This window comes from Vanellus vanellus, assembly GCF_965231255.1.
Source record: "Vanellus vanellus genome assembly, chromosome: 6".
Classification (NCBI taxonomy): domain Eukaryota; kingdom Metazoa; phylum Chordata; class Aves; order Charadriiformes; family Charadriidae; genus Vanellus; species Vanellus vanellus.
The window spans coordinates 10,054,624-10,070,724 of record NC_138911.1 but is presented as its reverse complement, the minus strand read 5'-3'; the positions used below and the strand labels follow the sequence as shown (position 1 = coordinate 10,070,724).

The 16,101-nt window shown below is 37.2% G+C and overlaps 1 protein-coding gene across 1 annotated transcript in view; it reads right to left on the bottom strand.

Moving 5' to 3' along the window:
* SYT9 (synaptotagmin 9) overlaps positions 1-16,101 on the bottom strand; it is a gene marked incomplete at its 3' end in the record, with an annotated part of 65,596 nt that overhangs the window by 29,351 nt on the left and 20,144 nt on the right. The window contains exon 2 of the mRNA XM_082485810.1: positions 2,339-2,690. Coding sequence (XP_082341936.1) covers positions 2,339-2,690 — 352 coding nt within the window. The remainder of the gene's footprint in view (positions 1-2,338; positions 2,691-16,101) is intronic.

Below are 16,101 nucleotides of genomic sequence, written 5' to 3'. Positions count from 1 at the left end.
CTCCTTTACTTTTATTACTCTCAGGAGAGAACATTGCTTTTAGCTTCGCTCCAGTGAAATTTATTACCTGGAATCACTCAGTTATTGTGATTGAAATTTCCACTTCATGAGATGATAAGAGAAATCAAATTTGCAAACCCTGTTGGGGTAGTGGGATGTGAAAGTTGGATTAGGTAAAATCCTAATCTTATATGAGTTGGATTCCACTTTTTTGTCCTATTCATATGCAGCGATCATTCAGTGTATTGGAGTACCACGAGCTGTGGTTGAACATAGAAAGAGCACGGGGAAAATGCTAGCACAGGATTAGTCCAAAGCTATTTAAGTTGAGTGTGATCAGGAATAGTTCCTCTGCTATCATTGTTCATTCATTCCTTGTAAATACGTGTTTACAAAAGCTTAAAACAGGAACAGCCTGTTATATATTATCCTATTTTTTTTCTCTTGTTGCATAATAAATACATAATTTTATAGCTATACATTAGTCATTTTCTTGATAAAATATTACCATGTCACAAAAAAAGACTGATATTGCTCAACCCTTAAGCTCCTCATAGAAGTGGGAGGTGCAGAATATCCTGGGGAGAAATAAAAAGGAGGGCACTGGAGAGACAGCTTAGCGAGGATCGTAGCAGGGGCAGGTGCCTGGTCTCTGTGGCCACATGGGAAAGCCACAGCTGGCGACTCAGTTAACCCAAAAAGCAGCAGAGACAGAGGTGAACAAACAAGGATGCAGTACAAGGAATACAGGCCTCTCCTGTTCAGTGAAAGAGCCTTTTGGAGAAGACCTGGACAAAAGTATAGGACAATGAAAGAGAGAGGTAAAGAGCAAAGCAAAGCATGTATCAGCGAATGCTATAGGGCAGGGGTGGGACCTGGACAAGTCATGCCCTTGTGGACAGAGAGCCAGTATAACACCTGCTGGAGAAAGCCAGACTGGGGAACAGCTGCCAGAAGAAAGATCTGCAGAGATTCACAGGAGTGAAGATATTGTCCATGCACTCAGGATGCTGAGGCAAGTTCTTTTACAGACTGGGCTTGCTACTGCTTCTTGTGAGATGACTATGCTGTGGTGATACTATGGATTTGTCATTTGATTAAGTATCAGAATTGCTGCCCTGTTGTAGCAGAGAAAGCCTGTATCTGACTCAATACTTTCCCAATACTGAAGACACACATAAGAGCTCTTGGTGTTAGATGTCAGATATGAATCGTCTGTTGTTAATGAATCTCACAACGTGCAGATTTCCCAGCAGTCTGAAACCAGAGCAGCATCAGCCTTCTACTGTACTTCTGGACTAGTAATCCTGAGTTGGAATTCAACCTTGTGTGTGGTAGGGCGCAAGCTTGGGTATCCATAATTATGGCTTTGACCTCCCCATAGATTCCTACAACAAAATCAGCCTAGGCCATTATTATGCTAATCTAAGAAGGAAGGGCACTTGAAGCTTTTGCTGCATAGCGTTAATGCTGTTCTGGGGACTTCTCGAATTCTTTCTGAGACATGTATTGGACAACTGGCAATTACCGAACTGGCTGCTAGCTGCTGTCATCTTACTCGTGTTCAGGTGTGCCTACATGTAAGAGTCTTGGCTAAAGTCGCTCTCCCAGATGGGCAGAAAGGAGGCTAGCAAAGAGCAATTGGACTAGTGCTGTACTTTCTTCAGCTGAAGTGCATCTGCTTTGACTCAGAAATTTACTGGCTGTTCACATGCTGATCCTTTTTCTTACTGCGTGAAACATAATCCTTTTATCACTTGCCCTTGCACACATTCTCACCCTCCCTCTTTCTTCTTCCCTCCTCTACTGGTTCTCCAGTTCCCGTGGAGACCTCACTGACTCTTGTTCAGTCACTTCTCCTCCCCACCCCCCAGTCATGATTGTGGCTGAAATCTATGATTTTTAATCCCATTTCTAACTCTTGAAAGTGTTTCATTAGCTTGTCCTACATTTCTTCTTTGGCTGTTTTAAAAATCTTTGAGGAGATATTACTGAGCATTCAGCATCAGTGCTAAATGCGAATGCATGTGCTTTACAAGCTAAATCTAGGCTGTTCTGGTGCTTTAAGGGACACACAGTGCTCCATCTTGTCCAGCTTCTGAGGGAGAGACACAAACGAGACAGTAGTTGATAGAAGAGTGGAATAGCATTATGATCCTGTCCTTTTAACCTAAGACGTTAGTGCACCTCAAAGAATAACTTTTATGTATTTTTTTTAAAAAAGAATGTGGCAAGTAAATTATGCATTTTTAATAGATCAGTGAACTGGATAATCAAGCTGTGCTCTTTTGACTGTATCTCTATTCATTAATATCAGAAAGAAATTGGAGTTACTGACCGAGCAGAAGAGGTTGGTTCAGTGATCTGACGATGCATTCGCACATTGTGTACGCAGTTCTCCTTTGTTCCCACCTGAGCATCTAATGGAATATCAGGGGAGGTGTGGCTGATCTTCATGGAGGACTCCGGATAGGCTGTAGGCTGACCCAGATAATCCTCACTGTAGTCATGGTCATTGGTCTCTGTATCTGTGTAGTTCAGTGATTCTTGTTTGTTGTCTTTGTTCCCAAACGGCAGACCACGCTCTCGCCAAGGGATCCAACAAAGCTTCCAGGACACGAACAGAGAGACACCAAACAGAGCAAGACCACAGGCTGTGACAACTAAGGATAGCAAGCTTATTGAGATATCTGCAAACAAGAAGAACACATGCATGTCACATCTTGGTGCTCTTTGGAGTTCCGCATCTCCAAGGCATACAATATGGGAAGTGAACATCTCCAGACTGCAGATCTACAAAAATTAAATTCTGGTCCCTGCAACAGTCATATAATAGAAACATATTAAATGTTCTATTCTTCCCCCCTCCTCCCAAGAAAAAAAAAATTAACCTTGTTTGGACTTCAGTATAAGGTTCTTCTTGATAGAACTTATTTTCCCTCCAAAAGCTGGCTGGGATGAAGGGTCGTTCTAAATATGAAAAGGGCTGTTCACTTGTTCACTCAGCTTTCTACTGCTGAAATAGTAGTGCCTGCAGTACATTTTGTTTTTTCTTTATTTTCCTTTTATGTAGTGCAGTTTCCTCCACCTCCTTTAACAGATCTTACTATCTTCTCTTCCAGAGACTGTATTATACTTACACAATCATGAACATATGCACACATGCACATACATGACATGAATTTTTCATTACTTTAATTCCCTTCCTTCTAATCTTAGACTCATTCTTATCTTTGCAAATTATTTTTGACTATCAATACATGTCTTGCTGTTCATCATTTAGTTTAGGTACCAATATCTTCAAAACTGAGGGTTTTCTGTTTTTTAACTCCAAAGGCTCTTTTTTCTGTTTCCAAACTTCTGATATAAAAGGAACGTGGAGATGAGTTTTCTGTTGTTTTTCCCCACATTCCTAGCATGATCCTACTTCATAATCACATCAACACAAATAAGTTACAACTGGGAGAGGCTTCTTCTCTGTTTTACTTTGGTTTAAGTTGCATGTTGGGAAAATGACTCAGTGGAACAGCTGGTTTTACAGTTACGGTGTTTTTGAAATGAGTTTCTCTGTGGAATACACAATACATCATGCCTTAAACAAAATTAGTAAGAATTCTATTTTACTGCCTCAAATTATAAACACAACCTGATCAAAGCAATTTTTCACACTGTGTGTAGGTTCAGAATGTCAGGCTGCATCTCTCTAGCTAACAGCTAGCCTAAATTTTGGAAGGATAGTATGAGGTTGAAATGTACTGCTCCTACTAGGACAATTATTTAAGAATGACAATTCAGATGAAACAGCCTCAGTCAATTTGGAAAAAAAAAAAAAGAATAATATTTTTCAAAAAAGTGGACAAGTCAATACCTTCTGCCCCTGCTGTGAGTCTCATTCTCACTAGCCAGACAGATTAAATTTCTGCAGAGGGGGGAGTGACACTACAATCAGTTTCACGCAGGAGCTGTCCGGTTTATTTTGCATGCTGGAAACCAATTATAAACAATTTTAGCCAGCATGGCCCTTTCTGTCCTTCTCCCAGTCGTATGAAGACAAAGCTCATTAACAGTGGGGACAGCACGGCAGCTGTATGGAATTATAGCAAAGAGTTTCAGAGCTGAAATTAATTAAAGAAATTCCTCCCATACATAAAAGGCAATTTTGGAGAAAGTAGAATGGTGCTTCTTGATATCTCTGGAATATTTGCTGGTAAACAAGTCTGGCCGTGGAGACAGAGCACAACCTCTCCATTTGATTAAAAAGCAGAGGAACTGGGATGCAATAGTGAAAGAAAACCTTCAGAATAACGCAATTTGTCGTGGATTCCCTGGAGGAGAAGGAAGAAATACATCAGAGGTCTGCAAAAAGGTCACTTTTTCAAGGAACTTACTCAAGTAAATGATCCAGCATTGAAAGAAATGAGAAATTGGGAGTTGTCAGAACCAGCCAGAAGATTACAAGGTGAGAACTGGAGACTGCCCAATGCAAAGGATGTATGAAGGTGAGGAACAATTTGAAAGGAGACCAACAGTCCCCTACCTTGAGGATGACTTTAGCAGAGGACACAGTCATCTGGAGAACTGACATCATGAGAAAAAATACGAGAGCAACGAATGACTTCTCATTTGGAGAGTTTGAAGGGCTTTAATAATATAACTCTGCATTTAATAACATAACACTAAGAACCTTTATCTCACAGCTTACTTTCAGAGAAGCTGGGTAATAAACAGTTCAGGTACCCTGCCAAGTCGCAGAATAAGAAGGGATTATTTTTCATCATCTTGGTTTTACTTCTTTCTGACTCCTTGGGAACCAATTTTCTGTGAAATTTTTGTTTCTGTGGGTGGAAATGGGACAATTGTGTATCTGTCTTACTTCTATGACAGTGGACTGGCTAAAGGGCAGTGTTCACAACTCATACCTTTCATTGGACAGAAACTTTCAGATGTTGCACACCTGGCTGGCAATTTTCAGCAACTGGGCAGATCCAGTGTGACTAGCTGGGGTGAATGCAGTCCCAAGTGAAGAGATTTTTGGCTGCATCCTGGAGCTGCTTTTACATTAGACATTTGTACTGTTACATACTCTATCTTCTATATAATTTTCACTCCATCTTTCCAGATGTCTCAGTTTTTCTGAGCCTGTTTATCTGTATTCCCATGTGCTAGCAGTACTCATCTGATGCCAGTGATTTCCTCTGCTTTGTACTGAGAGCAGGGTCTTTACTTCTCTGTCCTAACAAAAATCAGAGATCTGCAGCACAGAAAGTGTTCCTCAAAAATTCAGCAGCTTCTTCGTTCACTCTGCTTTCACCAGAATATTAGTGCAATGTGTTTTCCAGAGCAGTATCTGACATAAGTCTAAACTGCAACTGTGAACCAAAGTGCAGGCAAGCACTGCAGGCAAGGCTCAGCAGTGTACAGGAAGACACAGATGTTGGGAGCAGTGAGGAATGGTGCTGAGTATTTCAAGAGGAGTAGTTTTTTTCAGTAGTATTGCAACATATAAACTTAGTGCGCACATTTTGCCATATTTTTGATGATCTGTGTTCACTTTTAGTATTTAGTCAATTTCATTAGTGGCTAACTAATATACCTACTCTCTGTACCTACTCTGCATTGATAATGAGCTCTTGATGCTTTGCAATGGAGAACCTCATGAACACAAGGAAGGCTCCTGTGCCATAGGTACTTGCGTTGATCTCTTTCCTGGTGCAACCATGACGCTAGCCAAGTGTTTTGAGGTGTTGATATGAATCTAAGTCAAAATTTCATAACTATAGCTTCTTGATCAAGGCTGGAGTGTGGCCTGAGCTCCCAATTTCCAGCATGTCAGAATACCTACACAGTACTATAGCGTGTTGATAATGGGTAACATGTTCCATAGAAAGTAAGTCCAAATTTTTTGTTAAAAACGTACTTTTAAAACGGGTTACAGCAACCAATCAACATAAGTGCATATACATACAGTTAATTTTTATAAGCACATCCTCTGCAACACGCTTTCACACACCAGTACAGGAGGCATTTTGGTAGACAGAAAATAGGAATAAAAGTCTTCAGAGTGGCTCCACATTAGACGTTCTCATCTAATTCTTCATCTATATTTTTGTCTATTAAGACTGTAACTTCATTGTTAGAGGGTTTAGAAGATGCTGCTGTTATTTACATGCAGTTATAACAAGTCAGGTATTCAGCTGGAGTTTGGAGTAAGGCCACGGAGACATAGGCTCTCTGGATATTTTGCTCATGGCATGTCTTACAGATATTCTGATGTAGTAATCAATTTTTTGATCAGGTTTTCATGTTTGAACCCGTCACATCATCAGTTATTGTCACAGACTGGAAAGATGAGCATGGCCAGTCTCTTTGTGACAGATTTTATTACAATCCGTCCTACGAAAGCTTTATTGAAAAGACTCAGTTTGGTTATGGAGTCATTGCTGGATCTTTTTAAAATATTTGGCTTACATTTTAAATTAGATCTGTTATACAAAAAAGAAAAATCCCACTCATTATGTCAAGAGACTGTGTGATGGGAATATAAACTCTCTTGTCTCCAGATTACCCTATTAAGCAGAACGACAGAATCATTGGGAAAGGGAGCCTCCAGATCAGCTAGTTCAACACTCTGCCCAAGCAAGGTCACCTAGAGTAGGCTGCCCAGGACTTTGCCCAGACAAAATTTCTCCAGGTATGAGCAACCTATTCCAATGTCTGACCAGCCTCCAATAGGCTAAGAACACAATTTTATTTCTTTAGGGTTAAGATACTAAGTGGGTAACATTCTTTAGACGACAGTACAAAAATATCAATAAACCCCTAAGTGCACTTTGTAGATTAACTAGTAAAAAAAACAAACAAAATTGTACCACTATTTATATTGCACAAGTTTTTAATATAGATCTACTGAATATAAGCTTTGATATTGACTTTGAATGAAATCATAGATTGTTCCAAAAGAATTTGAGTTAGTGTTGAATTTATACATATTTGCATGTTTCTTGTTCAGTATTGGAGGTTGTAAGACCAAAGGTAAATGTATGATTCCATTCAAATTCTGACAGTACAAAATTGCAGGCCTGTGACTTGTTTTTTTCTGGCGTAAATGGTTGTGCCTTACCCTCTAGAACTCTGATGTTGAAAAAACTTACCAAAAAATTAGACATGTAAAATACAGAAATAATAGTGGGTTTGTCTGTTCATATATGAAACTAGGAATGAAATATTTTTTTTTCCTTCTTGTGTTTAAGTTAACATTTGGATTGCTAAATATGATACAAAATCAAATATCTAAATTAGCCAATGATGGGAGAGATCAATAGCTAACACAGATCAGTGCATGTAATCCAGACAGGCAATTGGAGTTAGAGAGTCAAAAAGCACAAGCTAAACTATCTGGATTCATCTGACTCCAAAAGATGCAAGTAAGAACAAACATATGAAGAAAAAAAAACAAACCCAGAATTTATGATCAACCGGGCATAGACAGGACATTTAATAAAAGGAACTGCTGATCAATAACATAATTATTTAGGTAATCAAGTTGTTGGTTGCCTGGATGTGATCAGTGTTCTATCAAATGTACCCCTTTCCCAACAAACTGGCTGTAATATGGTTTAATTTGAAGCTGAAAGTTTTACCAGAAATCCTGACTGGGAGAGTTCTTTCAAAAAGTTCTTGTTGAAATAAAACAAGCTTTCTTCTTTATGCTTAGTTAGTCTTCTCTTTTTATTAAAATGAGTATTCAGACATTCCAGCATTATCATAACACATTGATCTATTAGGTGAAGTTTAGCTAGCAAGAAGTGAAATAAATCTTAGCAATTTAAAATTTTGCAATACAGATATTCTTAGTCCAATACAAGCAATCTTTTCTGATTTAAAAAACAATAAATTTTAAAAGGCATTCAATTCAACACTGCAGTCAAATAGAAAATGATAAAAATAATTTGTGCTGAATAAACATGTTACTAAACTTTAGGATATATTGGGACAGATCAGTCAATCTTTGTGAATATGATTCAGTTCAAATTCAATGGTAATTTCAAGCTGTTATTTCCCCAGAAAAAAAAACCCTGTTCTTCCCATCATTAAGTTCCTGTTGCATAGGGGGAGATTTTAAGGAATATGAAGTGGTTAGAGATCTAACTTCTTGAAAAACAATGGAGACATCAGTGCCTATTGCTTAAATCCAAGCTGTGAAAATCTAAATTGTCATTCTTCCATGGAAATACATCTATGGAGGTTTAGCCATAATTCAGCTCAGTAATTGTACTCTAAGGGCAACTTTTTTTGTAAACCTGGAAGTCTAAGACCCTAACTTTTCCAGAGGAGAAGTCTGGATGAAGTAGCTGAAGTACTTACTGCAGCAGTATTAACCTAATATTGCAGTGTAGTTTCATTTGTGCTTCACAAGTTTTTTCTTAATTAACATAGCTGGCACTTGTTCAGAATGAAAGATGTCTCTTTGCGAAGACTCCTGAGACAAAGGAATCATTCTTAGCTAACATATTATTCTCTGAAATATTCCTGAACAGAGTTAGTTATCCTTAATACTGTTTTTAGAAACTTTATGGGAAATTCTTTAAAGTAAGGCAGCTGAAAACCAAGACACTGAATTTCAGATTATATTAATTTTATTACACATACGTACTCCAAGTCTTATCTGTCTGACCTTGAAATTTATGAACATGGACCAACAAAACAGGCCTAAGTGAGACCAGTGTCAGGGTTTCATACAGCAGTAGCACTTTCCATGATCTAAAAATGTATTTATAAGTGGGCTTTACCTGTATTTGAGGCTGTTACCAGCTTCTAGTGACTAATTTTTTTTTCAGGTTAGGTTTTCTACATCTTATAGGTAGGCCTTAGGGTATGTAAAGCTCTTGTGTTGGATAAGACACTCTTCTAATCCTCTGAGTCACTTGCATATATTTTTATTCCTAAATAGTGTTACAAATTCCAGTTTATCATTGTCTGCTTCCTTTTCATCTGCTTCGCTTGGGTTACAAATTTGTGTAATGTTTTTTCCCGGTATTGCTTAAAATTAACTAAGTTTCATAAATGAACTAGATAAATGAAATATAATCGTAGGACTTCACCAAGATAATTATCAATTGGTTTAAATGTATTGAAATTCCATAGCACAATTTCAATATGAAATCAGAATTACTAAATGGCCATACAAAATACTCACAACAAAAAGTGCATGAACAATAGAGATTTGTTTGCTCAGAATATTTTTTCAGCAGCAATTGCTGTAATATAATTAAAAACTGACACAAAATTGACATAGTTGTTTATTGGTAAGATCATAAAATTAGAGCTTTAAGCAAAAAAAATTACAGCAAATTGTTCATGGACATTCATAAACAGGAAAAAAGGACTCAAAAGATCGCGAAATATTCTTTTTTATTTTGGAGCAGCAGAAAGATTTTAGTTTTGCTTATTAAGAAAACTTCTACAAGCAGAATGTTTTGTTTATAATTCAGGTAACGTGACTTTATTTTGAAATAGTTCATTAATTGCTATCAAAATTGTATGAGCACAACACTGAAAAGCAAACTTACTGAAGAAAACTCATCAGTCTATGATATAGCTTAACATCTGTAATCCAGTAAGTTAAACTTGTTCTAAGAAGAATTTCTTCTTGTTTGCACATCTATTTCCTCTTATAAAATATTTAGTCTGCATTAATGCAAATTTCCTTGACAACTAAGCTGACATATAAGATTCTGCTAGAGTTTGTAAGTGACAAAAAATGTCTTCGCTAATCAGACAGCTGGCTGAATGAGCAGTGATTCCTAAAGACACAATTGAAAGGAGTCGTATGTTCAAGGGCTTACATTTTTCTTTCTGACATCTTGAGTCATATCTACTGACAAAGAATTATGTTGCTCCTCTTGTGAAACAGAAGCCTTAGCTTTCACAAGAAACAAAGCATAGTAGAAAATAAAATTTGTCACGACTGCGTATACCGCCAGGGGAGGTTTAGATTGGATATTAGGAAAAATTTCTTCACTGCAAGGGTTGTCAAGCATTGGAACAGGCTGCCCACAGAAGTGATGGAGTCGCCATCCCTGGAGGTATTTAAAAGATGTGTAGATGTAGCGCTGAGGAACATGGTTTAGTGGTAACTTGGCAGTGCTAGGTTAACGGTTGGACTTTGTGATTTTAAAGGTCTCTTCCACCCATAATGATTCTATGATTCTACACAACTGTGATAAGTTTTATTCAGGTTCCCATGCCACAGACTTGGTTCTTTTTGGTTATTACCATATTCTCTTTGAATACATACTTTGCATAACTGATAAAACACACAAAATTACTGTATACCTTTGGCCTTGTAATATCCAGCGAAAAATATTATAGAGTATAATCTGGAAAAAAAAGCATAAATAATAACATAATAAAGAAAGGACACTAGTTTTAAAGATACCCTGCCAGATATGTGTAACATGACATGGAGATGGCTTAAATGGCTCTACTGCATCCTGTTACGCAGAGTTGGTTAGGGTGCTGCATTTGCAGGAAAGGTAGCTGGAGCAAATGTGAAATTTCCTAAAAACCATTTGGCATTTGAGACACTCTTGTAGCTTGTTAGCTAAAAGGGGAAGCTGGTGATACGCTGAGCGGGAAAGAAAACCTGGGAGTATACACTGATACTGCAAATTTGTATGACCATCAGGCCTGTTAGGTCGTTCCTAGCGCAAAAACTGAGTAGCTGTGCTTTGGTAGACTTACAGTTCTCGTGACTGTAGTCAAGAGCTGTAATGCATATTTCCACATACCCACTTTCTCTACTACTTCTTGGGATATGTTAAGTAGAATCAGATTAATTATTTGCTTGGAATAAATAATAAGATACACTAGAGTTTTCTTTGTCTTGTAGGATTATTCACAAAGTGAACTGAGTTGCTAATTAATAATTTGCAAAGGTTTATCCTGTTTTTATAGGCGATGGAAAATAGTAGTTCATAGGGTTACTGAAGAATTTAACTTCTCATCTACTGTAGAAAGTGACTAGTCACTTTTTGTAAATACTGTGTATGTTCCCTCATTTGTGGAATGAAAGGTTTTAATAGAGAAAGGAAAGATAAAGAATGAATAAAGAAAAAACATGCTTTCTAGCAGAGATTTTTAGACAAATTGTGTGTGTTAAAGTATGAAACTTTCAAGATTTGTGAACATTTTCATGAATAAGCCATCAGAGCAAACATTAATCTTTAATGTTATGACCCTATGAATAATAATGAAGAGAAATTGCCATTTATTTCTGCAATATATAGCCAGTAGCAGGAAGTCCCCAGGTTACGGAAGAAGAGCAAAGAGCTTATTTGAACCATGCCAATAAGCTTTGAATTCCATTATAGTCCTTGAAAGCCCAGTACGTTGTGATAAATACTAAAGAAGCATTTGAGAGCACTAAAAGAAATGACAGAGAAACATTTCATTTCCCACTTGTATAAAACTGTACAGTAATATTGTACTAAAGTGCTCAAATCAGTAGCTACAGAGGTATATATAATGAAATAGCAACATTTTCTGCAAATTTTTAACAAATTGCTTTTAATTTTGATCCCCTTTGGAGCACAATCTCTCCTGGGGAAAACCAAAAAAAAGTACTTAAGTATTTACCCAAGTGTTTCACTAAATGACTTTCTTTTGGTGGGAAAATTTGTGGAATTAAATTACGTTAAAGGACCATGGGAGATGTCTAACTACCTACACTAAACAAACTAACTAAACTAAAGGGTTTAAAGGGCTGCTTGACCTTTAGCAAAGTTTAAGTTTCACATTCATATCTAAAGACCTGTATGTGTAAATATATATACACACACTCATAATACGATGAATATGATGTAATATGATGAAAAAATATTTTCACAGAAATATCCCTAATGATTAATAGGAGTTGTGTTGCTCATAAAGTTCTAGAACAAATCTCTAGAACGTATTTTTCTTTCAAATTTTCATTTTCTTTTCTATTGGAAGCATTGAATTTCATCTACCTGTTGGCTACATTAATTTTCTTATGCCCAGTGGAAACCATTAGCCTTTCTAATTTTTAATAACCTAAAAAAAAATTCTGTCTATTTTTGAACCTTACTTTCTTCGTTTTTATTTTTTTTTAGAAAATAAACATGTAAGAAATACGAAGATGCTATTACTCTTCTGGGCAATTTATGTAGAATAAATGTGCAAGCTTCTCCTTAAAGTCAGATTGCTTGGAATGGAAATGAGGTCAATTATTTCATTAGCTTCCTTTTTAGAATAGACTACTCTAAGCCTATATTATGGGAGTTTGGCATATCACAGTGCTTCAATATTTACAATCCTTGCTTTACATTTAAGGAAGAGCCAAAATTCATTTGCTTTCTGTACGCTGACAGGTCATAAAAAGGTTGCCACAAGTGTTGAAACCTCACAAGGGACTTCAGGAAAGTTGCCTGCATAGACTGATATGGATAAAGTGGAAATTTTTTACTTATCTTGACCTTCATGAACCTAATGAGATGTTTATATCTGTTTTTCAGTTTGGCTGGTCTTTTTTTTTTTTTTCCTGAATGACTGCACTGTCATCCCTGCATAATATCTAGACTAGAAGGACAGTATACAATATTCTCAAACTGCTCTGGCTAGGACTTCTTCACATTAACTGATTGTCCTGGACTTGTTACAAATTATTCTTCCTGAAAAGTAAACTATCACAAACCGCTAGCATGTTAAACTGATTAAATAGCTTGATTATTCTTTTAGGATGGAGCTGTTGGCATAAAGGGAAGTAAAGACAGTGTTGAAAGCATTTATCCTTCTCAGATGAAGAGCCGGATGCACTTAATGCTCACACTGACTTTTTTCTAAAAAGTATTTGAGAAAATGAGCCATGGTGAATGTATTATGTATCTGTTCTTTGTGAACTTACGGTTCCCATTTTATAAAATGAAGCTTTTTGCCCTAATCCGTACGTATTACAGTGTGATGGAAGTCTTACTGATGGGGATATTTACTACTAGGAAAGATAATGAATTAGTAATTTACAATCAGATCAATTTTACTATGAATTTACTGTTAGAAAAAATATACAGAATATACTTCTCTCCCATCCACACTCTCCTCTTCATCTCCAGAGAGCAAAACTAATAAGGTCAAGGCTTCTATAGACTGTTGTTAGTGGGTAGTTCTGGAAATCCCGTCCATCTAAAATACTGTCTAAGAGAAAATTGTAGAACAGACATGAAAACAGAGAAACTAAGAGCAGAAAATCAAATCTAAAGTGAAACAGCTTAACAAGGTAATAGCTAAATAACAGAACTGAGAAACAGATTTGATAAAAAATTATCATTCAGACGGCTCTTCTGCTTTTTCATTCCTAAGAAGTAATTATTTTAAAGCTGAGATGCTCTTGGAAGCGTTCCTAATTTTGGCAAATCCAAATACAAAGGAGAGCTTCAACTCGCTTATTTTTGCAAAGCATATACTAAATAATGTATGCCTTGCATAAGAATTGAACGTATCTGGATTTCTGCTTTCCTGGGTGGAATTGTACAGTTGTGCAAGATGTTTCTTATCTGTAAAAAGAAAAAGTAACAACAACGCTTTGAAGTTTTCTTATGAACTGCACAGTTTCATGTCGTACTTGGTTGTGAATGTAAAATTGAAACTGGGAAGCTTGAGGGGTTTTTCTTCTTGTATTTAACTAGTTTTATGGAGAGGAAAGCTGATATACTGTAATTATGACCAAGAAAGCAAATATTAAGCACCACGTAGTAGTGACAGATGCCCACCCATCCCAGATTAATGGACCTACCCTGATCAATATTTGTTTCCAAGAAGAAAGCAGTAGAGTCTAATCAGTGAGCATACCCAGACCACGCACCGGGTTACAGAAATGAACGCACTGAAGTTTTGATATTGGGAAGGATGGTAATGATCTTCATGCCCAACTTTCTGAGGCTTGTCAGTATTCTTACTCTGTATCATGCAGGAGGTGTCCAAATATCGGGCTTTCTCACTGAATAGCAAGCTAGTTGACTGTAGAGATAAACTCGGGGCTTTACTCTCTACAACTGCTGATCTAAGCACTTTTATTGAGCTATAACAGACCAAAAAAAAAGAAAAAATCAAGAAAACGATAAATCAGAACAGTGCATTTTAGCTTTTATTTACTATCTGATCAGTGAAGTAACCATGGGATTGCTACTCTCCGAAATCCAGATGTCAGTCACAGAAGTGATGTGAACTGTTGACAGTAATGTATTAACATGTCCTTAAATTCTTTGAGTAGAATTGGCCAGAGTTATACCTGGAGAAGCCTGTCTTACCACATGGTCAAAGGGGCACGCTCAACAAATCAGGTACTGTGAAATCTCAGGAGTTTCTGAGAATCTGTTGGGTTCATAGGGAAAACAAATCTTTAGAAGGAGACAGACGGGGGACAAGGGAGAAAGATGAAAGCTGGATATAACCCTATGTGCTGTTAACTTCTAAATTTGCCAGTCCCTCTTGTACCTTCCTGTCAACAGTACCCACAGCTGTATGCTATAAAAACAATCAGATTATAATATATAAATCCCAAAGAACAGTATCAATAACTTGTTCACTAAAGCTAGAAATTCTGGCAACTGTAGAGAGTAAGATGTTTCAGCTTTTATGGAAAACAGCTTATTTTTGCCCTTACACCTATATGTAAAAACAGGGACATTTTCTAACAGACACAATCCTTCAGAAAGGCCTGCTGAGTCAGGAGTTCATTTGTTTTTCATTCATCTTGACATAAAGGTCAAGATACTAACGCTTCAGCATTTCGGGGTTCTAAGGCTGATAGTAACTTAACTGAATACAATAGCTTTGTATCTGCCTGGAGGTTTCAAAAGCTGCAAGGGGCCTCGTGGTACATTTTGCACCTAAGAAAAGCAGGAAGTGTTTTTATTTTAGAAGTTTTAAGAAACACTGTGAGCCTTTTTGCACAATTAAGGAAAAATCCACTTCTGGGCACTGGAGACTCTATGGTCAGTGAAAGGATTAGGAGCTCTTACATTTCATACAAGTCATTTATAGCAATGACTGCCTGTTGAACTCTATTTACCAGTTATCAACCACTGTGAAGAACCGTGTTGCTTCAATACATCTAAAAATGTTCAGCATTTAAAAAATTAACAGTTAATATTTTAAAAGTGTCCTGAAGATTTTTGATCTACTTCCCTCAGCAATAATGAATAAGAACAATTCATACACTCAATTTTTCAAACACTGCAGACTCAGGTAGATGGCCCCATACCGATTTACATTGTTCTATGATTCAAAGGTTTCTCCTTTGCTTCCTGTTCTTCTCCTTCGCTCCATCCCTCCCCTCTGATACAAACACTCACACATGTACATCCCAAGTCTAAGATATATCAGCATGGGTGGAAAGCTAAGATTCTGAAGTATATATTAAATTCATAGAAAGTGACCACTGACACAAGCTTAATAAATGAGGTTGCCTCTAAGGCTTTGATGTTTTAAGAAATTACTGATGAGTGAAATAGATATTGAGTGGGACAGCAACCCTCAGATCTGTAAGGCTAGAGCCACAGTTTACTGTAGGGACCTCGTTCTGTTTTGACTGAGTTGTGATGAGTTGTGTGAGAAAGCATTGCAAAATGCAAGCTTCCCTCCTTCATCATACAGGTACTGAGTCACCATCCTTGGAGGTACTTAAAAGCTGTGTAGACATGGCATTTAGGGACATGGTTTAGTGGTGGACTTGCGAGTGTTAGGTTAATGGTTGGACTCGATGATCTTAAGGGTCTATTCCAACCTAAATGATTCCATTCTATGAAAAAGTCATCAGCTGATGACTCATCACAGTGACCTGAGAATTACAAAAAGAAATCCTCTGTGCACCTAGGATACCCTGATTTTTACTAGCAGTTAGATGCAAGCTTAGTGTATGCCCAGCAGTGTAACTCTTCAGGAGTGATTAAGATAAGGGGTCGCCTGACACCTTTCTTGTCAAAGTCTTCAGACTATCTCTCTGATATACGATGTATTCATCATTACCGTCAATCAACTAACAGTGTGCCTCCTGCCCTCTTGGATGATGACAAGAATATTTTC